Genomic DNA, 25,422 nt, shown 5'->3' on the forward strand with positions numbered 1-25,422 from the left:
GAGGGTGTGCACAGGTGTCTTTTTATACTGATAACAAGTTTAAACAGGTGCCATTACTACAGGTAATGAGTGGAGGAAAGAGGAGACTCTTAAAGAAGAAGTTACAGGTCTGTGAGAGCCAGAAATCTTGATTGCTTGTTTCTGACCAAATACTTATTTTCCACCATAATATGCAAATAAAATGAAAAAAAAACACACAATGTGATTTTCTGGATTTTTTTTTCTCAGTTTGTCTCCCATAGTTGAGGTCTACCTATGATGTAAATTAGACGCCTCTCATCTTTTTAAGTGGTGGAACTTGCACTATTGCTGACTGACTAAATACTTTCTTTCCCCACTGCATATGCTACTGTGGTGGTGTTGTCCGACAGGATCCTTACATGCTTCTGTTGGAGCTGCGGAAGGAAGTTGTATAGAGCATAGAACACTGCAGTCAGTTCTTTTAAATTGGATGAGTAATCGCATTCCTCTTTACTCCACCTTCCCTGACGAAACCCATTCTCCATGTAGGCTCCCCAGCCTTGGGGACTGGCATCGGTGGTTACGATACAGGATGGAACTATAACCCATGGAACTCCTGAACATAAATGGTTATCGTCTAACCACCACTCTAAGGAAGTCAAGACTTCTTGCGACAGGGTTATTTTGCTCTGCAAATGACCACTATGTCGCTTATCCTCTAGGAGGATCTGGTGTTGTAGCGTACGGACATGGTACTGGGCCCACCGGACTGCCGGGGTGCAAGAATTTAGTGATCCTAATAGTGACATTGCTTCTCTCAAGGATACACGTGGTTTATCTATAGCTGCTTGTATTTTTTGTTTTGTGAGGGTGATTTTTACCTGAGGTAGTAGACATCTCTGGGTCAAGGAATCTAGATGAAATCCCAGAAATGTCTGGAGAGATTGCGGATCGAGTCTGGACTTTTGGATATTGATGATCCAGCCAAGGCTCTGAAAAGAGGAGATTGCGTCAGTTACGCGTTCAGTACATTGTTTGACTGAATTCCCAATTATTAGGAAGTCGTCTAGATATGGCACAATTAGTGTGTCTTTTTGGCGAAGGTAGGCTATCACTTCTGCCATCACCTTGGTAAATATTCTTGGTGCCGTGGAAAGCCCGAAGGGCATTGCCGCGTATTGGAAATGACGAATCCTTCCCTCGACTTCCACTGCGACTCTTAGGTATTTCTGGAATCTGTTGTGTATAGGGAGATGATAATAAGCATCTTTTAAATCAATCCCTGCCATTACGCAATTTGGGAAAAGAAGCTTTATAGTGGATCTAATTGATTCCATTTTGAAATTATAATTTTTTATAAATGAATTTAGCTTCTTTAAATTAATAATGGTTCTAAACGTACCGTCTGGTTTAGGCACCAAAAACAGGGGAGAGTAAAACCCTCTACCCTGTTGTTCCTCAGGGACGTCAACTAAAACTTTTTTAGCTAGTAGGACTCGAATCTGGTCTTCGAGAGCCTTTTGCTGAAGTGAGGAATTAAGGCGAGTTATAACAAAGAACTCATAGGGGATCCGAAGGAATTCAATCTTTATTCCTTCCTTGATTATGTTCAAAATCCATGGGTTTAACGTAATTTGTTCCCACTTGGTAAAAAAAAATTTTAATCTACCCCCAACTGGTGGGTCTAAACTCTTAATTTTTATCTCTCCTATATGTTGGCCCTCTGAAGATGGTACCCTTCTGCTTTTCGTCTTTCGTGGCCCATCTGTTCGTTCTGTCCGATTGCCTTCTTCTCCCGAATGGCCGTCTCTTAAAGGTTTTCCTATAAAACGGAATGGGAGAATCAATGAAGGCCTTTTTCCTTTCTTTTGCCTTGGCGAGAATTTCGTCTAAGGCTTTTCCAAAGAGGAACTCACCCTCGCATGGGGTTGCACTAATTTTGGATTTTGATTGTGCATCCCCTTTCCAGCTCTTTATCCACAGCGCGCGTCTGGCGTTATTCACCAGGGCTGCCGACCTCGCTGCCAGTCTTAGGGTGTCCGCTGAAGCGTCTGCCATAAAGGCAGCTGCACCTCTTATCAACGGGATGGCTGCACGCAGTTTCTCCCTTGACACTCTTTGCTCAATCTGCTGGTCTAATTGATCTAGCCATACCAGCATTGATCTAGCAGTACATGTGCTGGCTATTGCGGGTTTGAATACCCCGGTGGTGGATTCCCAGGACCTTTTGAGCGAAGATTCAGCTTTTCGGTCTAATGGGTCTGCTAACAATCCTGCGTCCTCGACCGGGATCGAGGTCTGTTTGGAAGTGGAGGATATGACGGCATCCACCTTAGGTACTTTAGTCCATTTTAATAGATCTTCATCAGTAAACGGGTATTTCCGTTTTGAGGCTGATGGGAGAAAACCCCTCTGGTCGTGTTTCTCCCACTCTCTTTTGATGAGGTCCTTAATTGCCGGTATCACCGGAAATGATCTCCTCTTTTTCTCTGCCAATCCCGCAAACATAATGCCCTGCGCGGTTTGGGCTCCCCTTTCTTCTTCACATCCCATAGTATTTCTAACCGCTTTTACAAGGTTATCTACGCTGTCCAGTGGAAAACATGCGCGTCCTTCCATCTCCGAGGATGACGATGAGGACGTAGATACGGAGCCTGAGTTTAACTCCTGTTCTTCCTCTGACTCTGAACTAACAATGACCTGTTTCTTATGACTGGACTCTGCGGGAGTGCTGGCGCGGTTGATGGCTTGTATTTCCTCCCTAATTATGGCTCGGATATCTTTGGAAGATATCGTCGACCCCTGCCTGGTCTCTTTCGTGCATTGTTTGCAGAGTTTTTTGGGGTAGGAGTCAGGGAGAGGATCTGAACATAATGCGCATTCTTTATGTTTAGTTTTTTCTTTTTTCTTTGACTGAAGTGAGAGGTCAAAGGTAAAGAGAGAGGGGGGGGGGAGGGAGGAGGTTAGCTTAATAGGTAGAGTATATACTTTGCACACTCACCCAGTGAAGCTTAATACCGGGTCGGATGGCTGAGACGGTCTGGATCGGGTTTCTGCTGCCTCGCTCCTGCGGGCAGTCTCTGTCCTGGCGCTGCGGTCCCTGGTGGAGTTGCCCCCAGCTGAATCCCCTGCTGGGGTTTGCGACTCTGCGGGGGACGACATGGTTCCAACGATGCAGCGCTGCAGCGCTGTTTTATCTTCCTTCTTGTCGTGCCCCCGGAAGTCGCCCTGTCACAGGGCGCATGCGCCGCGTCATCGCCATCCTACCCCGGAAGTTCAACCATTACTTCCGGGGTATAGGAGCGTCGGGTGCCGGCCGGCTTCCGCGCCACCGCTACTCACACGCGCGGCTCGCGCGCTCATGGCCTCACCTCCACGCTATATCCCCACCGATTGGGGGGGGGGGGATCCCCCGGATGCCGGACCGGCCCGGCCTGCTCCCTGGTAAGACCGGGCGGCCCTCCCCAGACCCGGTCATTACCACTATGCCACCAGACGAGGGGGGAGCCGTCAAAAGGAATCTCCCCCGACGCTGCTTCCGGACCGCAGCCCCTACCGTTCCCGAGGAGACCGCACAGGCGGATGCATGGCCCGGGTAAGATCCTGCAGGATCCTGCTCCATTTGGAACAGGAAACCAAAACTGAAGAGGAAAGGCGGACCGCCCCTTTTATCTTTCCTGTAGGGTTTCCTGTTCCAAATGGGCGGATCCGATACCTCCAGTGGGTGCTGTCGTGGCGAAGAGTAAAAAAATGATTTTTTTCATTTTACGGCTGTATGTTATAAACTTATGTGAAGCCCATGGGGGTTCAAAGCTCTCACCACACATCTAGATAAGTTCCTTGGAGGTTCTAGTTTCCAAAGTGGTGTCATTTGTGGGGGGTTTCCACTGCTTAGGCACATCAGGGAAAATCTCCAAATGCAACATGGCGTCTGATCTCAATTCCAGCCAAAAAAGTAAAATGGCGCTGCTTCCCTTCCTAGCTCTACCATGCGCCCAAATAGTGGTTTACCCCCACATATGGGGTATCAGCGTACGCAGGACAAATTGCACAATAACTTTTGGGGTCCTGTTTCCCTTGGGAAAATAAAAATTGGGGGTGAAAAGATTTTTTTTTTTTATATATGATTTTTTAATTGTATGCTGTATGTTATAAACTTCTGTGAAGCCCTTGGAGGTTCAAAGTTCTCACCACATACCTAGATAAGTTCCTTGGGGTGTCTAGTTTCCAAATGGGGTCACTTGTGGGGGGTTTCCACTGTTTAGGCACATCAGGGGCTCTCCAAACGTGATATGGCGCCCAATCTCAATTTCAGCAATTTTGCTGTCATGATCCCAGTGCAGGTTTTTGAGCTGCACGTCAGGGGTTAATGTCTGGAGCTCAGTGCAGGTTTTGACCTGCACACCTGGGGTTAATGATTGTGGCCTCTCTCTGGTTCTGGGAGAGCTTCTTAAACCTCTGGGAAGCTCCAATCCCTGTCAATTATACTTTTGCCTATGGCCGAGTGTGGCCTCTGTGTGCCTGTTCGTTGTTATAGCTTGTTTATATGGTTCTGTTCCCCGTTGTGAGTTTGCCTGTTGATTCTGTACTTCGCTACCCTCCCTGTGTATGACTCATTGCCTGTGATCTGACTACTCTCTGCTCGCCCCTCTTGTACCTTGCAGCTATCTCTGTGTATGAGTCATTGGCTACGTCCTAACTATCCTCCCTGTCTATGCCCCTTGGTAACTTTATCTCGCAGTTACCCTGCTAGGAGTTCTCTTGCAGCTTCTAGCTCTCTGGAGTTTAGGTCACGCCCCCAGCAGTCACGTGCTTCAGGTCCTGCTGTTCTGAAGTACGCACCTACTCGGCTGCTGCCCGCTCCACAGGTTATCTTTGAGCACAGTTCGCTTTACTCAGGACATGTGCACTGGCTCAGTGAGCAAGTGCAGTGCAATGTTCTTGACATTTGCGTTGAAAAAGTCAAACGGCGCTCATTCCCTTCCGAGCTCTGCCATGCGCCGAAACAGTGGTTCCCCCCACACATATCAGGTATCAGCATACTCAGGACAGATTGCACAATAACTTTTGCAGTCCAATTTCTCCTGTTACCCTTGGTAAAATAAAAAAAAATTAGACCTGAAATAATAAATGTTCATTTTTTTTTTTTTAAACATTCAAAAAATTCCTGTGAAGCACCTGAAGGGTTAATAAACTTCTTGAATGTGGTTTTGAGCACCTTAAGGGGTGCAGTTTTTAGAATGGTGTCACTTTTGGGAATTTTCTATCATATAGACCCCTCAAAGTGACTTCAAATGTGATGTGGTCCCTAAAAATAAAATGGTGTTGTAAAAATGAGAAATCGCTGGTCAACTTTTAACCCTTATAACTTCCTAACAAAAAAAAAATTGGTGCCAAAATTGTGCTGATGTAAAGTAAACATGTGGGAAATGTTACTTATTACGTTTTTTGTGTGCCATATCTCTGTGATTTAACGGCATAAAAAGTCAAAGTTGGAAAATTGCGAAATTTTCAAAATTTTCACCAAATTTCCATTTTTTTCACAAATAAACGCAAGTTATATGAATGAAATGTTACCACTAACATGAAGTACAATATGTCACGAGAAAACAATGTCAGAATCAGCGGGATCCATGGACGCGTTCCAGAGTTATTACCTCATAAAGGGACAGTTGTCAGAATTGTAAAAATTGGCCCGGGCATTAACATGCAAACCACCCTTGGGAGTAAAGCGGTTAATGAATAAAATATTCATTTACAGAAAAAAATGGCGTGGGGTCCCCTATAATTAATATCCAGCAATGGCTATGCAGACAGCTGAGGGTTGATGTTAATAGCCTAGAAAGGGGCCACGGATAGTGACCCCCCCGGCTAATAACATCAGCTCGCAATCGCCCCAAAAAAGGCACATAGCCTTGCTCTTCCCACTGCCCTATAGCGGTGTCATATGGGGTAAAAGTTGAGGGGGTTGATGTCACTTTTCAGGTGATGTCATCTTTCACAATTTCTCATGGTGATCAGCTGTGTATACACTGAGCATGTACTGCCGTGACTTCATCACTAAAATTTTCCCACAGTCCTGAGGTCACAGCAGTACAGCCCAGCTGCAAGAACAGCTTCAGTGAATAGCGGTGATGTCATTGATGCTATGCTCCCTCACAGCCTGACCTGTGCTCAACTCTGGAGCGTGGGAAAATGAACAGGCATTTTTCCACGCTACAGAGTTCAGCGCAAGTCAGTTTGTGAGGGCGTGCAGACTCATTGACGTCACCGCTAGTCACTGAGGCTGCGCTGGCAACATCTCATTCACCAGTGGTTTTTCAGCCAGGACGGTGGCATCTTAGCACCATCCATGTTGAAAAATGTATATCCCCAGATATGAAATACAGCGTGGGACACAACGACGGACAGGTATGGTATATTGTTGCTTTTTTATTTTATATTACAGGAAAACGGATTTGCATGGGTTAGGTGTGGTTGTAAGTATGGTTTAATTAAGAATAATAAAGGAGTCTGTGTTTATTTCAAAAAAAGGTTTTTTTTAATGGGTGTGTGTTTTCTTTACAATTTGACTAGGAGATTAGTAATAGGGGCGTCTAATTGACGCCTTTCCATTACTAACCTCGGAGCTTGATGTCACCTGAATGGTTACATCACCTCAAAAGGTGACATCAACCCCCTAACTATTACCCCTATACCACCGTTACAGGGAAGTGGGAAAAGCAAGGCTATGTGCCCGAACTGGCGCATCTTAGAGATGTGCCTTTTCTGGGGCAGCTGCCATGGCCCCTTTCTAGGCTATTAACATCAGCCCTCAGCTGTCTGCATAGCCATTGCTGGCTATTAATTATAGGGGGACCCACGCCATTTTTTCCATAAAAGAATCTTTTATTCATTAAACACATGCCCAGAATTTTGCACACACACTATACTAACTGAAATCTATATATCTACCTATTCTATATGGATTTACTGCATGTAATCCATCTCTTCTAACCTGTCGGCTCCTGCAGTGATTTTACTGAAGCCGACAAAAGAGTTACCAAGAAAAGCCTGGATGAGCTGAAACGTTTTGCTGTTTGTGGTGATGTGTAATAAAGCAAATTAAATCAACACATGTGAGTGCCGGGATTTCCTCCTTTCTTGGATGAATCATTCCCTCCACATGCACCACGATATCGACTGGAGTGCCGAATATTTTTCATTATTATTTGACAAATGAATTAGAATCTTTCTATGAAATATAAAGACATGTGTGTGTGTCACTGACATATATATACAGAGACACACACGTGTGTGTGTGTGTGTGTATGTATATGTAATATATATATATATATATATATATATATATATATATATATATATATATACACACACACACATACACAAATCTATATATATATATATATATATATATATATATATATATATATATACACACACACACGTACATACACACACTGTATATACTCGCGTATAAGCCGACCCGGGTATAAGCCGAGGTACCTAATTTTGCCATGGAAAACTGGGTAAGCTTACTGACTCGGGAATAAGCTGGGTATGCATTGTCCCCTCATCCCTGTACTGGTATTTGTGTCTCCCCTTGTTGTATGCATGGCTCCTCCGGTCGCCACGCTGTATACATGGCTCGCTGGGCTCACCCCACCCCCCCATCATTGTATTGGCTGACACACCATCATTGTCCCCCATCATTGTATTGTGCACCATCATTGTATTTGGCTGGCTGACTCACCCCCTGCCCCTCCCCCCTGCCGTCCTACTCACCCTCCTCGCGCGGTTTTGCATCTCTGATGGTAGCAGCCATCTTCTTCCTGTGCAGAGCGGTCACGTGATACTGCTCATTAAGGTAATCAATATGCGCTCCATTCCTATGCAAGTAGAGACCCGTGCATATTCATTACCTTAATGAGCGGTACCACGTGACCACTCTGAACAGGAAGAAGATGCCAGCTCCGAGACCATCGGAGATGCAGGAACCAGGGACCGCACAAGGAGGGTGAGAATGATGTCTTCAAGAAGCCGGCGGCCGTAGCTGTCACTGTGCCGCAGCTGTCATTGTGCCACAACTGCCAGCTCCTGCCACTTGTTCGCTGCTCCCCCTCAGCTTTCTGGTCCATGACTCGTGTATAAGCCGAGGGGGATTATACTCGGGTCGGCTTATACACGAGTATATACACACCGTATACACTACCGTTCAAAAGTTTAGGGTCACTTAGAAATGTCCTTATTTTTTAAAGAAAACCACAGTTTTTTCCAATGATGCTAACATTAAATGATTCAGAAATACATTCTATACATTGTTAATGTGGTAAATGACTATTCTAGCTGCAAACATCTGGTTTGTAATGCAATATCTTCATAGGTGTATAGAGGCCCATTTCCATCAACCATCACTCCAGTGTTCTTATGGTACTTTGTGTTTGCAAACTGTGCAAGAAAGCTAATGGATGGTTAGAATGGCAGGCGCGGTGCTGCATAAGGAGCGCGCCTCTGACTGTGGAGCCCATGTAATGAAACAAAAAATACTGCCAGTGCCCAGTCCCCCCCCCCCACACACCAATCCCCTTGATGATGCACTAATTGGGATGCCCATGCCGGCCAATGGTTCTTAAAGGGGAAGGGTCCTACGGCCACACCTACAGGGGTTAAAGCCCGGTGTCCGTGCCATTAACTTCCTCTTTCCCCCCGGCAGACACCTGGAAGATATATATAATAGCCCAATTGCTTCCAGGTGTCCGCCGGGGGGGAAAGAGGAAGTTAATGGCACGGACACCGGGTTTTAACCCCTGTAGGTGTGGCAGTAGGACCCTTCCCCTTTAAGAACCATTGGCCGGCAGGGGCATCCCAATTAGTGCATCACCAAGGGGATTGGTTTGAGGGGGGATCGGGCACTGGTAGTATTTTATTGTTGTTTTATTACATGGGCTCCACAGTCAGAGGCGCGCTCCTTATGCAGTACCGCGCCTGCCATAAACCTGACCTTCCTTTGAGCTAGTTAATAATCATTACATTTGTTGGTTCCATTAAACTCTCAAAATGGCCAGAAAAAAAGAACTTTCATGTGAAACCCGACAGTCTATTCTTGTTCTTAGAAATGAAGGCTATTCCATGTGAGAAATTGCCAAGAAACTGAAGATCTCCTACAATGGTGTGTACTACTCCCTTCAGAGGAGAGCATAAACAGGCTCTAACCAGAGTAGAAAGAGAATTGGGAGGCCCCGCTGCACATCTGAGCAACAAGACAAGTACATTAGAGTCTGTAGTTTGAGAAATCAACGCCTCACAGGTCCTCAACTAGCAGCTTCATTAACTAGTACACGCAAAATGCCAGTGTCAACATCTACAGTGAAGAGGCGACTCTGGGATGCTGGCCTTCAGGGCAGAGTGGCAAAGAAAAAGCCATATCTGAGACTGGCTAATAAAAGGAAAAGATTAATATGGGCAAAAAAAACAGACATTGGACAGAGGAAGATTGGTAAAAAGTGTTATGAACAGACGAATCCAAGTTTGAGGTGTTGGGATCACACAGAAGAACATTCGTAAGACGCAGAACAACTGAAAAGATGCTGGAAGAGTGCCTGATGCCATCTATCAAGCATGGTGGAGGTAATGTCACGGTCAGGGGTTGCTTTGGTGTTGGTAAAGTGGGAGATTTGTACAAGGTAAAAGGGATTTTGAATAAGGAATGCTATCACTCCATTTGGCAATGCCATACCGTGTGGACAGAGCTTAATTGGAGTCAATTTCATCCTACAAGAGGACAATGACCCAAAGCACACCTCCAAATTAAGCAAGAACTATTTAGGGAAGAAGCAGGCAGCTGGTATTCTAATCTGCAATGGAGTGGGCCAGCGCAGTCACCAGATCTCAACCCCATTGAGCTGTTGTGGGAGCAGCTTGACCGTATGGTACGCAAAAAGTACCCATCAAGCCAAACCAACTTGTGGGAGGGGCTTTTGAAGGCATGGGGTGAAATTTCTCCAGATTACTTCAGCAAATTAACTGCTAGAATGCCAAATGTCTGCAATGATGTAATTGCTGCAAAGGGAGCATTCTTTGACGAAAGCAAAGTTTGAAGGAGAAAATTATTATTTCAAATAAAAAATCTTTTTGTCGAACATTGTCAATGTCTGGACTAGATTTTAAATTCATTTGGCAACTCATTTGATTAATAAAAGCATGAGTTTTCAAGGAAACCACAAAATTGTCTGGGTGACCCCAAACTTTTGAACGGTAGTGTATACTCGAGTATAAGCCGACCCGAGTATAAGCCAAGGCACCTAATTTTGCCACAAAAAAACTGGGAAAACTTATTGACTGGAGTATAAGCCTAGGGTGGGAAATGCAGCAGCTACTGATAAATTTCAAGAATAAAAATAGATACCAATAAAGGTATAATTAATTGAGACATCAGTAGGTTAAATGTTTTTGAATATTCATATTGAATCAGGAGACCCATAAGATGCTGCATACAAAATACGCCCCATATAATGCTCCATAAATTTCATGATGTGCCCCATAAGATGCTCCATAAAGTTCATGATGGGCCTAATAAAATGCTCCATAGAAAAATATGCCCCATAAAATGCTGCACAAAGGTTAATGATGGCCCTCTTAAGATGCTCCATATTAAAATATGCCCCATACAATGCTCCATAAAGGTTAATGATGGCCCCATAAGACGCTTCATATTAAAATATGCCCCATATAACGCTGTACAAAAATTAATGATGGCCCCATAAGATGCTTCATATTAAAATATACCCCATATAATGGTGCACAAAAGATAATGATAGCTCCATAAGATGCTCCATATTAAAATATGCCCCATATAATGCTACACAAAGGATAATTATGCCCCATAAGATGCTCCATACAAAAATATAACCCATATAATGCTGCACAAAGGTTAATGATGGCCCCATAAGATGCTCCATACAAAAATATGCCCCATATAATACTGCATAAAAGGTTAATGATGGCCCCATAAGATGCTCCATAGAAAAATATGCCCCATATAATGCTGCACAAAGGAAAATGAAGCCCCATAAGAAGCTCCATACAAAAATATGCCCCATATAATGCTGTACAAAGGTTAAATGATGACCCCCATAAGATGTTTCATACAAAAATATGCCCCATATAATGCTCCATAAAAGGTTAATGATGGCCCCCATAAGGTGCTCCATATTAAAATATGCCCCATATAATGCTTCATAAAGGTTAATGATGGCCACGTAAGATGCTCCATATTAAATTATGCTCCATATAGTGCTGTACAAAGGTTAATGATGGCCCCCATAAGATGCTTCATACAAAAATATGCCCTATATAATGTTCAATAAAAGGTTAATGATGGCCCCATAAAATGCTCTATATTAAAATATGCCCCATATAATGCTGCAGCTGCGATTAAAAAAAAATAAATGAAATAACATACTCCTCTCTCATCGCTGCCCGCTGCTCCTCAGCGTCGCCGGCTCTCTGCAGCGACTGTTCAGCTGTTCAGGCAGAGGGCACGCACTAACCACGTCATCGCGAATGGCTCACCCTCCCGGCGCTGCATATCAGTCCCTGCATCTAGGGCACCGGCATTTCTCTTCTTGTCTTCCCTTCCTGTGCTCAGAGGTCAGTGATATCGCTCATTAAAGTAATGAATATGGGCTCCACGCCTATGAGAGTGGAGATGCGTGCATATTCATTAATTTAATGAGCGGTATCACGTGACCGCTCAGCACAGGAAGGAAGACAGGAAGAGAGGTGCAGTGACTTATATGAATCGATGACACCAGGAGGGTGAGCTTGATGTCTTCTGCTCCCCCACTCCCCTGGCAATGACTTGCGTATAAGCCGAGAGGGATGTTTTCAGAACAAAAAAAAGCTGAAACTTTGTCTATACATGAGTATATACGGTACATTTACTAATATTATATATATATATATATATATATATATATATATATATATATATATATATATATATATTCGCACCCATAGACTTACATTGGCGAGTCTTGGTGTCAATTGCAGCATGCTGCGATTTCACTCGCACGAATAATGCGACCGAGAAAAAAACGGTGATGGGAGCTGCCCCAGAGATTAAAAGCGGTCCGAGCGCAATGCGATGTTTTATCGCATAGCACTCGTCCGTATTCCTTGCTAGTGTGATGCCGGCCTTATATTAAGTGACCTTAAGTCCACACAGAACGGTGGGTCACGAATGCGGTTGCCCATGATGTCGGAATTGTAAATAAAAAAAAAAAAAGAAACTGGTAACTACGTCAAAGCACACTCTACACTTGCATTACTGATTGCTAACAGTGGGAGTGATAGGAAGACAAAAAAAAAAGTAGGAGATAATTTAAAAGGTTTAAAAAAAAATTGGACTGGCTAATTTAATGAAAGTTTTGGACTGGCTAATTTAATGAAAGTATACAATGTGTCACTAAACGATCTCAATCGCTAGGGTACACAGAACTATTCCAATGTTGCCATACAATGTTGCTGTAGAAAACTTATTTTGTATGTTCTAATGGCAAGTGTGAAAAACGGAGATTAGACCTACCGGTAATGTTATTTCCAGGAGTCCATCCTGACAGCACCATGGGGTTGTCCTTTCATCCTTACAGGGACAGGAAATCCACAAGAGGTTAAAGATCCCCTCCCACACCCACACTCCAGTGATTTTTTCCAAGTACCACACCAGTTTGGATGCAATTAAAATTTATTGAGATTTAGTACAAGCATAATGACACCAATACAAATCATCGGGAGGGAACTACCAGTGCTGTCAGGATGGACTCCTGGAAATAACATTACCGGTAGGTCTACTCTCCGTTTTCCAGGACATCCTATCCTGACAGCACCATGAGGAATACCAAAGTAGGAATTCGCTTAGGGTGGGACTACTGCTTGTAGCACTTAACGACCGAATGTCGACTGGCTAGTTGTTAGAGTGTCCTACTTATAGTGTCCACAGAAAGTGTTTGGTGTTGACCAGGTGGCGACCCTGCATATTTGCTCCATTGAGGCTTCCGCCCTCTCTGCCCATGACGTTGCTATTGCCCTGGTGGAATGGGCCCTAAGTCCCTCTGGTATAGGTAACCCTTCGGCCTCATACGCAGAGGTGATAATTGATGTTATCCATCTTGCCAGGGTATGTGTGGATGCGCTTCTACCCCTATTTTTACCGCCTTACTGGATAGTTTTGTGTCTTGTCGCCAATCTCTCATGACTTCTAAGTAGTGTGTGACCGCACGTCTAACGTCCAGTGAGTGAAAAAGTTTTTCTTTATCGTTTTTTGAAGATGGACAGAATGAGGGTAGGATTATCTCCTGGTTTAGATTCTGAGGAGACACTACCTTAGGGAAGAACCCTGGGTCTAGTTTGAGTATTATGCGGTCCTCGAAGATCTGAATGTAGGGGTTCTGGACTGAGAGGGCCTGGATCTCGCCTAATCGTTTGGCTGAGGTGATAGCTACCAAAAATACGGTCTTCTGTGTGAGTTTTGTGACGTCTATCTAGGATATTGTCTCATAAGGGTGCCTACATAGAGTGTTAAGTACCATATTTAGGTCCCACGGGGGGACAGTTTTCCTTAATGTGGGCCTTAATCTCTGGATGGCTTTTGTAAATCGTGCTATCCATAGATGGGAGGATAGGGAGAAATTGAAGAAAGTACTTAAAGCTGCTATCTGGTCTTTCAGTGTGCTTGGAGTTAGGCCCTTATTAAATCCTGCCTGTAGGAAGTCAAGGATCTGAGGGATATCTGGACAAGACAGGTCTATGGGGGTACTACCACCTTCTGAGCAGAACTTCTTCCAGATCTTACAATATATTGCCCTCGTAACGGGCTTACGGCTAGCCTGCAATGTGGAGATCACTTGGTCAGAGAGGCCTCTGGACTTTAGGATGTCCCTCTCAGGATCTATGCTGCCAGCTGTAGGTTTCCCTGGTTTGTGTGTAGAACTGGGCCCTGGGAAAGTAGGTCCGCCGCCTCTTCTTGAGGAGTGGAAACCAACTCCACCTGGGCCAAAAGGGTACGATTGGCATTACCCAAGCTCTTTCCTCCCGGATTATTCTGAGGACCCTCGGTATTACGGCGACAGGGGGAAACCCGTAAAGCAGTCCCCCTGTCCACCTCTGGTTCAGGGCGTCGACTTCTTCCGGATGGTCCGCTGGATTGAGGGAGTAGAATCTCTTTAGCTTGGTGTTTTTTCTTGTCGCAAAGAGGTCCAGTTGGGTTGTCCCCCACCGATGGCACAAATCTATGAAGATTTTTTCTTTCAGTTCCCACTCGGTGGCCTGGACTTCCTGTCTGCTCAGATAGTCGGCTATACTGTTTTTGGAGCCTTCTAGGTGTACTGCTGATAGGGAACGAGAATTGTTCTCCGCCCAGGTGAGGATGCGGGCTGCTAAATCCTGAAGCTTCCCGTGCCTTGGGCCCCCCTGGTGTCGCAGGAAGGCTACTGTGGTTACGTTGTCTGACATGATCTTTATATGTTGGTTCCGTAGGCTCGACTTGCTTCTTTTCAGCGTCTCCCAAACTGCTCGTAGCTCTCGGTAGTTTGAGGACTGTGAGCTGATGTTTCTGGGCCATGTTCCTTGTAGGTATCTTCCCTCTAGGTGGGCTCCTCATCCTTCTCTGCTGGCATCTGTGATGACGGTCACAAATGGAAAGAGGATCCAAGGCACCCCCTGACTGATATTTCTGTGGTTGATCCACCACTTCAGAGATGATCTCAAAGCTGGGGACGGCTGAATTTTCTTGTCCAGAGAGGACTGCAGTCTGTCCCATCTTGTCAGGATCTCCCTTTGTAGGGTTATTGTGCGAGCCTGGCTCCCCATTACGCAGGGTATGCATGCTGTTAGGGTGCCCAGGATCTTCATCGCGGTTCTTATTGAAATTCGGTCTCGACCGAGCTGGCGAACTTTGACCATGATGGGTTTCTTCTTCAATTCCGGCAAGAATGAGAGTCTTCTTTTGGAGTCCAACATGACTACCAGGAATTTCTTCTGGGTACTGGGCTGCAGGTCCGATTTTCCTTTGTTCAGGATCCGGCCTAGGCTCTCAAGCGTGAAAATTACTGAGATGAGTTGTTCTTTTAACTCTGACGCTGAACGAGATATCACCAAGAAGTCGCCTAAGTATGGCACAATGATTATGCCTTCCTGTCTTAAGTGTGCTACAATTTCGGCGACCAGTTTCGTAAAAACTTGAGGTGCTGATGCCAAGCCGAACGGAAGAGCCTGAAACTGAAAGTGGTAGTACCTGCTTCCTTTTTTTAATGCGAAGCGTAGGAACTTTTGAGAATGAGGATGGATGGGAACGTCATAGTACGCGCTTTTTAGTGCATATCGCAGCATTCCAGTCTAGTAGCGGGATGGTGGTTTCCAGGGATTCCATTCGGAATCTTTTGTACCGAACCCATTGATTTAATGGTTTTAAACTTATAATGGTCCGACTTTCCCCCAACGTTTTTTTTATTGTGAAGAGGGTTGAATAGTGGCCCTGACCTCTCTCTATTTCTGGAACCGGAATCACTACCTCTGTTTTTAACAGGTCTTTTATGTCTGCCCATATAGGATCTATCAGGGCTCTGGACCGGGGTTTTGTAACCACGAATCGTGCTGGGGGGGGGGGTTTGTGAACTCGAGGGCGTAGCCCTGAAAGATTGTATTGAGGACCCATCAGTTCCGGGAGATGAGTTCCTATGCCTCTGCAAAGTGTCTGAGGCGACCCACTACAGGTATGGCGTCATTGTCTCCTGCTTCTGGAACTTTGTCTGGAGCGAGACGGGGGAGCCCTACTTTTTCCCCCCTTCGTGTACTCCCAGCGAAATGATTTCCCCTACCCTCTATATTCCTGCCTCTGGTAAGGATGGGATCTTTGAAAGGGAAACTGCCTCTTTGGTTTTTCCTCCAGAAACCCTCTTGTCGTCCAAGGCATTCTCCAGAATCTTATCTAAGGCCGGCCCGAATACTTTCCCGCCTAAGAAGGGTATGGCACATAATTTATTTTTCGACTGGTAGTCCCCAGACCAGGTTTTCATCCATATGGCTCGGCGAGCCGCACTGGATAAAGAATTATTCCTGGCTGCAAACCGTACGGATTCGGCAGAAGCGTCTGCCAGGAAACCAGTTGCGATCTTTAACAGGGGAATGCTCTCTAGGATATCACCTCTAGGGGTTCTCTCTTTTAATTGTTGCTCTAAATGGTCGATCCATAGATGCATGGATCTAGCGACCTATGTGGCGGCTATGTTTGCTTTCATCACCGCCGCTGAGGCCTCCCAAGCTCTTTTTAAGAGCACGTCGGCCTTTTTGTCCATGGGTTCTTTGAGACTAGAAGAATCTTCGAAGGGAATTGAAGTCTTCCTTGACACCCTGGCCACTGGGGAATCGATCTTAGGAACTTCGTCTCAAGTGTTGATGTCCTCCTGGTTAAATGGTAGTCGCAGCTTAAAGTCTCGAGGCACGATCAGCCGATTCTCGGCGTCCTCCCATTCCTCCAGGATCATTGGTCATTAACTGGGAAGACCTGACGAATTCTGGCTCTTAATCCCCCGAACATGGCGTCTTGGATGGATTGAGCTTTTGGGGTCGCCTCAATTTGCATAGTACTTCTCACGGCGCCGAGAAGCTCGTCCGTGTTTTCTGAGGTGAAGAGGTATCTTTTCACTATCTCAGGGGGTTCAGAGGTGATCTCGCCCTCTTCCTCCAAGTCCGTACCCCAGATCTCTTCCTCCGAAGACTGATCGGACTCCCATCTTGGTCTTTTTGCCTGGGACTGGCCGGAAGATGGAGTGGGTAGCAAACCGGAGACGGAGGCCTGGACCTAGTCTCTGACCATTGTGCGCATCTCCGCCAGGAAAGAGGCCTGCTCGCCTCTGACAATCCTCAGGGTGCAGTCCTCACATAGGGGTTATTTCCATGACCTCGGTAGTTTGCTGGCACAGATGGGGTATTTGGGTTTGCCCGATGTTCTAGATGTTGCTGCTGCCAGGGTCGGTGCCGTCTTATCCTACTATAAAGAACAGGAGTTTTTATTAAAGCTCATGTCTTTTGGTATACCAGCCAGTCGTGTCCCTTACAAACACTGGCTCTGGCTGATCACCGGTCTCGGTGTTCTCCATTTCGGTGGCGCCGATGGGAATCTGTGGTCTGTATGCCCTGTGACCTGTCGATATGCCGCTGGTCCCCCCGTTTTGGCCCCCGTTTTATCCTACCTTGTCTTACGCCGGGACGTATACCAGCCCGCTCCGTTCTGATGCGCCCTCCGTGACGTGACCGTAAGTTGCCATCGGGCGCCCGGAAGTGACGCGGCCGCCAACCCGGCGCCTCTCTTCCGGATGATGCCGCCGATGCAGCAGGAGCCGCGCGCTGGGGGAAGCAGCCTCGAGTCCCGGAGCGACGCTCCACGGGACAGCTGGCGGAGAACCCCCCTTAGGGGGGTGCTGCCCTGCACTGTCTGTCCGGAGGAGTTGGCGTTAGGACCCCGAACCTCCTGGCCCCAGTAGGCTTCTTCCTGGATGCCGCGGCTGCAGCGCTCTCGTGCCTGTCCTTACAGGGACAGGAAAAACACTGGAGTGTGGGTGTGTGGGAGGGGACCTTTAACCTCTTGTGCATTTCCTGTCCCCGTAAGGATGAAAGGAAACCCCATGGTGCTGTCAGGATAGGACGTCCTGGAAACATTGTTTTTTTATTAAGAAAAAGTAAACACAAGCCAAAAAAAATTTAAAATGGGCTTTTAGTAAAATAACAAAAAAAAACAAAACAAGCATGTAGGTAATTTTCTAAAACTATGGTCCCTTTGAGACTGCATTCAGTGATGCTTGTATTTGATTTTTACCTGCCATCCTGTGCTTGATATTCGTGTTGCTTATCTTGACGGACGATTGGTTTTACCATGCCACGTTCTGCAGTGCCAGGTATCCTCTCATCCTCCACTTTTGTGTTGGCCTGCAATGAAACAATGATAAGAACAGATTATTTATAGTTAATAGAGTATGTACATGCACACAACTGTTTTATTTATATTTTAACAGGCAAATTCTGCTGAGTAAAAACCTTGAAAAAACCCTCAAAAGACTATGTAATAAGCAATTCTTTGGAAAAACAACTCGCTATTAACCACTTAACGACCAGAGGTATTTTAGTTTTTGCATTCTCGTTTTTTGCTCCACTTCTTCCCAGAACCATAAACTTTATTTTTTGGTCAATACAGAAATGTGAGGGTTTGTTTTTAATGGGACGAATTGTACTTTTGAACAACACCATTGGTTTTAACATATCGTGTACTGGAAACGTGAACAAAATTCCAAGTATGGTGAAATTGCAAAAAAAAGTGCAATCCCAAAGTTTATTTTTTTCTTTTTACAATTTTCACTAAAGGCTAAAACTGACCTGCCATTATGATTACCCAGATCATTACGATAGTAATTGGGCATTATATGGGGCATATTATTCTATGGAGCATCTTATGTGGCCCATCATGAACTGTATGGAGCATTATATGAGGCTCCTGATTCAATATGGATATTCAAAAACATTTAACCTACTGATGTCACAATTAATTTTACTTTTATTGGTATTTATTTTTATTTTTGAAATTTACCAGTAGCTGCTGTATTTTCCACCCTAGGCTTATGTGCGAGTCAATAAGTTTTCCCATTTTTTTATGGCAACATTAGGTGCCTCGGCTTATACTCAAGTATAGACGGTATTTATAGGTACAATATTTAATATTTTGTGATTTTTTTTTAAATACCATTTTTACAATTCTTTTTACTTTATTTAGTCCATTTATGGGACTTCAACTTTCAAGGATCTGATATCTGTAAAGCATTGCAATCGTTAAGAACTGTCAGTGCTGCACTGACACAAGCCTCGTAGACCATGCTGGCTTTAGTGGGCTAAAATGCTGGCGGCAGTGCAGGCATTGCTCCCGGCAGTGAGAGCCAGGTGTCAGCTATCATGTTTGCTAAACACCCAATAGCGATCGCGCACCCGCAGCTTCTGTGCCCGAGCTATTGCCATGACGTATAACTCAACAATCGGGAACTCTTTCCCTTCCATGATATATAGATACGTCAAATGTCGTGAAGGGGTTCAAAGCCCAAGGACCCTTCACAACACAATTGTGAAATGCCTTTAAATTGTTACGGCAGCTGGGAAAATAAGAAGTGGGGAAACGTTTAAGTTTGGCATTTAGTGTTGAATCAGTAGAAACGATTTGTGTTGTTAATTGAGCTGTGCCACTTAAATTGTTTTTGTATGGTCTATTGTTGATTGATGAAAGCCCCCATGGTATGTATGTATGTGTGTGTGTGTGTGTGTGTGTGTGTGTGCGTGTGCGTGTGCGTGTGCGTGCATATAATTATACACACACACACAAGGAAAAGTTGTGGGCTTAAATCCAGCACCAAGTGGTGCAACGTTTCGACCTCACAACACAGTCTTTGTCAAGCACAGACTCAGGAAGTGTTGCACCCAGCTGGCTGTCATAACTGCCTTAAGACAAAGAAAGATCCAGCCATGTGCTAATAGAACAGATTTGATCAGGATGGGGGGTTAAGTTTAGCTAGTGGACAATATACGGATTATATCATCCCCCACATCTGGGGCTGGGCACACCTCTTTTTTGCTGGACATAAATACACAGGAGGTGTGTTTTGGGGTCTCTCACTCTTTCTTCTGGATACCATGAGGATCACATGGCTGAGAATAATCTGTAACCGCTTTTATAACTAGACCCTGTACTCCAGCATTAACCCCACTAGCTCCTTAGGGATAGTGAGTGTTAGAAGGGATGATGAATATGGCATGTGTGATTTGGGTAATTTGGGCAGTTAATTGTGGGTTTTGACTGTGATATTGTTGTTATATTACTTTATTAGCGCTGTAGTATAAGTATATGTGTATATACATATATTTATAGTCTGCTTCGGTATAAATATATACAGTATATATTTATAGTCTGCTTGGATATAAATATATATGTATATAATAGACTGTAGATTTGTGTGTAATAAATATTCTTTATTGATATACTGTTGTCTCCACTAGTATATATTATAAAGGAAAATAAAACGTTAAGTTATTATTAAATGGATATTAATTATTAATAGTCAAGTTCAGTGTTAAAAGTTAATATCCGACTTCAATTGAGGTGCAGGGAGAGTTTCCCCTTAACTATAATTTAGTATTTTTGGAGGGAATCTCGTCCTTTATCAGTGGGGGATAGTAAATGATGCTGTTTTGAGGGTGCGGTGGGGGGAGAACAAATATTGATGAATTGGGGTGGAGGAGAGCAAATGATGAATTGAGGGTGGAGACGAAGCAAAGCAAATTATAAAATTAAAGTGGGGAGAGTAAATGATGATGAATTAAGAGTTTGGGAGAGGAAAGGATAATGTATTAATGGTGGGGGTACAGCAAATGATAATGAATTGAGATTGGGGATGGGAACAACAATTGATGAATTGAGGGTGAGGGAGAACAAATGATGAATTGAGGGGGGTCCTGTTACTGTGCAGGGTGACACTGTCGCATTTTTTTCTTCATCTGACGTAGTGTAGAATTTGGGAAAAAAGTGGAGAATGCACTTTTTTTTTTTTGCACAGACAAACCCTGGCTGGAAGGAGTGACGGCAGTCTGCGCTGGATGAAGAAAAAAGTGAATATGATGGACTTCAACTAGAGACGTTAATGGTGAGTCAGTGTGTTACCTGAACATTTACACTATACACTCTATACTATATACAGAGCTCCTGTGTATAATGTCATTGGTGATCACTGTATTACCAGCACACTATACACAGGGCTATGTGTAGAATGGCACTGGTGATCCCTGTATTACACATACACTAAATATATATATATATATATATATATTTTAGAGCTCCTGTATATAACGTTACTGGTGATCACAGGACACTGACACGATAAACAGAGGATCTGTGCATAATGTCACTGGTGAGTCACTGTATTACCTGTACACAATATGTGCTACACTATTAACAGAGCTTCTGTGTATAATGGCACTTACAGTAATATTGGTATTGAGGTATTAACGATCAGTATTGTAGTATTTGGTCACTATTTGATGGTAATATCTGGTCTGGTCATGGTGTGGCGGTGTTTGTTCCTTGTATGTGGCATCAGTAGTTCCTAATGTGGTGTAAATATGTGGTCCGGCCATGGTATGACGGTATTTATCCCTTATATGTGGTATTACTTGGTCACTATGTGGTGGTAATATATGATCTGGTCATGGTGTGGCAGTATTGATCATTTTAAAAATGTATGCAAGACATTCGCTTAAATAGAACTATACCTAAAAAGAATATTGGGCATTTTAGGAAATGTTTGATAGGTAAGAGTAGGGCCCTGTCAAAAAAGTCAGCCTCGTCGTGGTGGCAGGCTTAAAAAATAATTTTGGCCAAAATAAAAGCTGATGGCTATTTTTGTGATATGATATTCGATGGGAACTGTTAGTGATTGGTGAGGACGTGATACAGCAGTGGAGTTTTTCCCAGGAGCGGCCGGTGGAACCAAGGAAGGTTCGAGAGATGGAGGCGGAGCGGAGGTGTAGGCTGAGTTGAGGCCTGAAATTCCTGGTGGCAGCGATGTCAACAGGTCATAAGAGACAAATGTGCTCTACTCATGGTGGATTTACATCTCACGATTTTCAGGCATTTAAAGGGAATCTGTCACCCTTTTTTTCGGCTTGCAGCTGCCGGCATAGACATCGGAGGCTTATCTACAGCATTCTGTAATGCTGTAGATAAGCCTCCGATGTAACCTGAAAGATAAGAAAAACACGTTATGTTATACTCACCGGGGTGGGCGGTCCGGTGGGCGCCTCCCTTCTTCATGCGATGACGTCCTCTTCTCCCGTCCTGTAATGGCTGCGGCGCAAGCACACTGCTCTGCCCTGTTGAGGGCAGAGCAGAGTCCTGCAGTGCGCAGGCGTCGGGAGAGGTCCGGCGCCTGCGCACTGCAGAATTCTGCTCTGCCCTCAAGAGGGCAGAGCAGTGCGCTTGCGCCGCAGCCATTACAGGACGGGAGAAGAGGACGTCATTGCATGAAGAAGGGAGGCGTCGGACCGGACCGCAACGCCCACTGGACTGGGCCGCCCACCCCAGTGAGTATAATATAAATGTGTTTTCTTATCTTCTGTGGCACAAAATAGGTAATAAATAACATTTAACACATGTCTACTTTATATCAGCACAATTTTTTTAAAACATTATTTTTTAAAACATTTTTTTTGGTAGGAAGTTAGAAGGGCTAAAAGTTGATCAGCAATTTCTAACTTTTCCAACAATATTTTTTTTAAGGGACCATATCACATTTGAAGTGACTTTTAGGGGCCTATATGACAGAAAATACCCAAAAGTGATACCATTCTAAAAACTGAACCCCTCAAGGTGCTCAAAACCACATTCAAGAAGTTTATTAACCCTTCAGGCGCTTCACAGGAATTAATAGATTGTGGGAGAAAAAAAGCAACATTTTATTTATTTTTTCCACAAAATTTTTTACAAGGGTAACAGGAGAGATTGAACCTCAATATTTGTTGTGCAATTTACCCTGATAAAAACTATAAACTGGGGAAAACTATTGTTTGGGCACATGGCAGGGCTCCAAATGGAAGGAGTTTAAAAGCATAAATGGTTGGAATCGAGAGTGGATGCCACATGTTTGGAGATCCCTTGATCTGCCTTAACAGTGGAAACCTACAAGTGACCCCATTTTGGAAAATGGACCCTCAAAGAATGTATCTAGATGTGTGGTGAGCAACTTGAACCCCTAAGTGCTTCACCGAGGTTTATAACGTAGAGCAGTGAAAATAAAAATAAATAAAAAATGTATTAAAAAAAAAAAAAAAAAAAAAATCACTTTTTCCTACAAAAATATTTTTAGGCCCAAATTTTTTAATTTCACAAGGGTAAAAGGAGAAACTGCACCATACAATTTTTGGTGCAATTTCTCCCTAAGTGTGACAATACCATATGTGGTCAAAAAAATACTTTTGAGGCAAAGTGCAAGGATCAAAAGGAAAGAAGTGCCATGTCGGAATTCAGATTTGGTTGGAATGGTTTCAGAGTGCCATGTCACATTGGTAGAGCCCCTGAAGTGACAGAACAGCAGAAACCTCCCCATAAGTGACATCATTTTACAAAATACACCTCTCAATGAATTCATCTAGAGGTGCAGTGATCATATTGATGCCATATGTGCTTCATAGAAATTTATACCATTAGGTGGTGGAGAAAGAATAATTACCGTATATACTCGTGTATAAGCCGAGTTTTTCAGCCCTATTTTTCATGCTGAAACCGCCCCCTCGGCATATACACAGTCAATTTTCCAGAAAGCCGGCGGGGGAGGGGGAGCGGCGGGTCACAGGAGGCAGGAGCCAGCAGTTGTGACTGTGCCCGCTGCTAAAGAGAAGTGAATATTCATTTCTCTTATAGCAGCACACAGTGACAGCCGCAGGCTTCCAGAAAACATCATACTCTCACCCTCCAGCGTGCCCTGCATCTCGGTGGTCCCGGTGTCTTTGCAGCATCTCCATGATTCCGGCTTCCAGTAGCTCTTTCATTGCGGTCACATGGTACCGCACATTAAGGCAATAAATATGCACGCGTCTTCACTCCCATAGGCGTGGAGTGCATATTCCATGGGCAGACATACTGCCGGTTCAACTGGTGCGTTGCACCAGGGCCCAGAGGCTCCAGGGGGCCCCTGCAGGGCGACTAATGATGAGGGCAATCTGGCCGGTTTCTCCGGGCCCGAGGCTCCGGGGGACGCCTGGCCAGATTGCCCTCATGTGTAGCGGCGGGCAGGGAGAGATCCCAACAGCTCCGCTGCCTGCAAGAGAAAACAGCAGGAGCGGAGCTGCAAGGATCCTTAATGCCCGGCGCCAGCGCTTCCTGTGTCTCTCTGACAGAGAGAGCAGCGCCGCTGAATGACATCATCATTCAACGGCGTGGCCGCTGTGCCAGAGACACAGGAAGCAGCCGGAGGGCGGAGGTGGTGAAGCTGCGGAGCGGACATGTGAGGTACTGTGCTGCCTGTCACTGCTGCTGTGTGTGTGCGTGTGACTGTGTATGTGTGTGTATGTATGTAGTATGATGATGGGAGTGATGGGGAGAAGGCAATGATGTAGTATGTAGTGTGTGTGTGGAGTGAATGTGTGTGTGTATGTCTGTATGTATATGTCATGTGTATGTGTGTGTGGGTGGATCGATGTGTATGTGTGTGTGTTTGTGTGTAGGTGGAGAAGGCCATGATGCGGTAATGGGGAGATGGCCATCATAGGGTCAAGAGGAGAAGGCCATGATGAGGTGATGGGGAGAAGGCCGTGATGGAGGTGATGGGGAGAAGGCCGTGATGGAGGTGATGGGGAGAAGGCCGTGATGGAGGTGATGGGGAGAAGGCCGTGATGGAGGTGATGGGGAGAAGGCAGTCATGGAGGTGATGGGGAGAAGGCCATCATCGAGGTGATGGGGAGAAGGCCATCATGGAGGTGATGGGGAGAAGGCCATGATGGGGAGAAGCCCATGATGGGGTCATGGGGAGAAGGCCATGATGGGGTCATGGGGAGAAGGCCATGATGGGGAGAAGGCCATGATGAGGTGATGGGGAGAAGACCATGATGGAGGCGATGGGGAGAAGGGCATGATGGAGGCGATGGGGAGAAGGGCCATGATGGAGGCGATGGGGAGAAGGGCCATGATGGAGGCGATGGGGAGAAGGGCCATGATGGAGGCGATGGGGAGAAGGGCCATGATGGAGGCGATGGGGAGAAGGGCCATGATGGAGGCGATGGGGAGAAGGGCCATGATGGAGGCGATGGGGAGAAGGGCCATGATGGAGGCGATGGGGAGAAGGGCCATGATGGAGGCGATGGGGAGAAGGGCCATGATGGAGGCGATGGGGAGAAGGGCCATGATGGAGGCGATGGGGAGAAGGCCATGATGGAGGCGATGGGGAGAAGGCCATGATGGAGGCGATGGGGAGAAGGCCATGATGGAGGCGATGGGGAGAAGGCCATGATGGAGGCGATGGGGAGAAGGCCATGATGGAGGCGATGGGGAGAAGGCCATGATGGAGGCGATGGGGAGAAGGCCATGATGGAGGCGATGGGGAGAAGGCCATGATGGGGAGAAGGCCATGATGGGGTCATGGGGAGAAGGCCATGATGGGGTCATGGGGAGAAGGCCATGATGGGGTCATGGGGAGAAGGCCATGATGGGGAGAAGGCCATGATGAGGTGATGGGGAGAAGACCATGATGGAGGCGATGGGGAGAAGGGCCATGATGGAGGCGATGGGGAGAAGGGCCATGATGGAGGCGATGGGGAGAAGGGCCATGATGGAGGCGATGGGGAGAAGGGCCATGATGGAGGCGATGGGGAGAAGGGCCATGA

General features: G+C 45.4%; 1 protein-coding gene across 21 annotated transcripts in view; it reads right to left on the reverse strand.

Moving 5' to 3' along the window:
• The window catches only part of AFDN (afadin, adherens junction formation factor), a 647,761-nt gene that overhangs the window by 320,792 nt on the left and 301,547 nt on the right, over positions 1-25,422 (reverse strand). For all 21 annotated transcript variants that reach the window (XM_073551829.1, XM_073551831.1, XM_073551836.1 and 18 more), the window contains one exon: positions 17,834-17,943. In XM_073551829.1, coding sequence (XP_073407930.1) covers positions 17,834-17,943 — 110 coding nt within the window. The remainder of the gene's footprint in view (positions 1-17,833; positions 17,944-25,422) is intronic.

This window comes from Dendrobates tinctorius, unplaced genomic scaffold (assembly GCF_039654945.1).
Source record: "Dendrobates tinctorius isolate UK_male_01 unplaced genomic scaffold, ASM3965494v1 ptg000181l, whole genome shotgun sequence".
Lineage (NCBI taxonomy): Eukaryota > Metazoa > Chordata > Amphibia > Anura > Dendrobatidae > Dendrobates > Dendrobates tinctorius.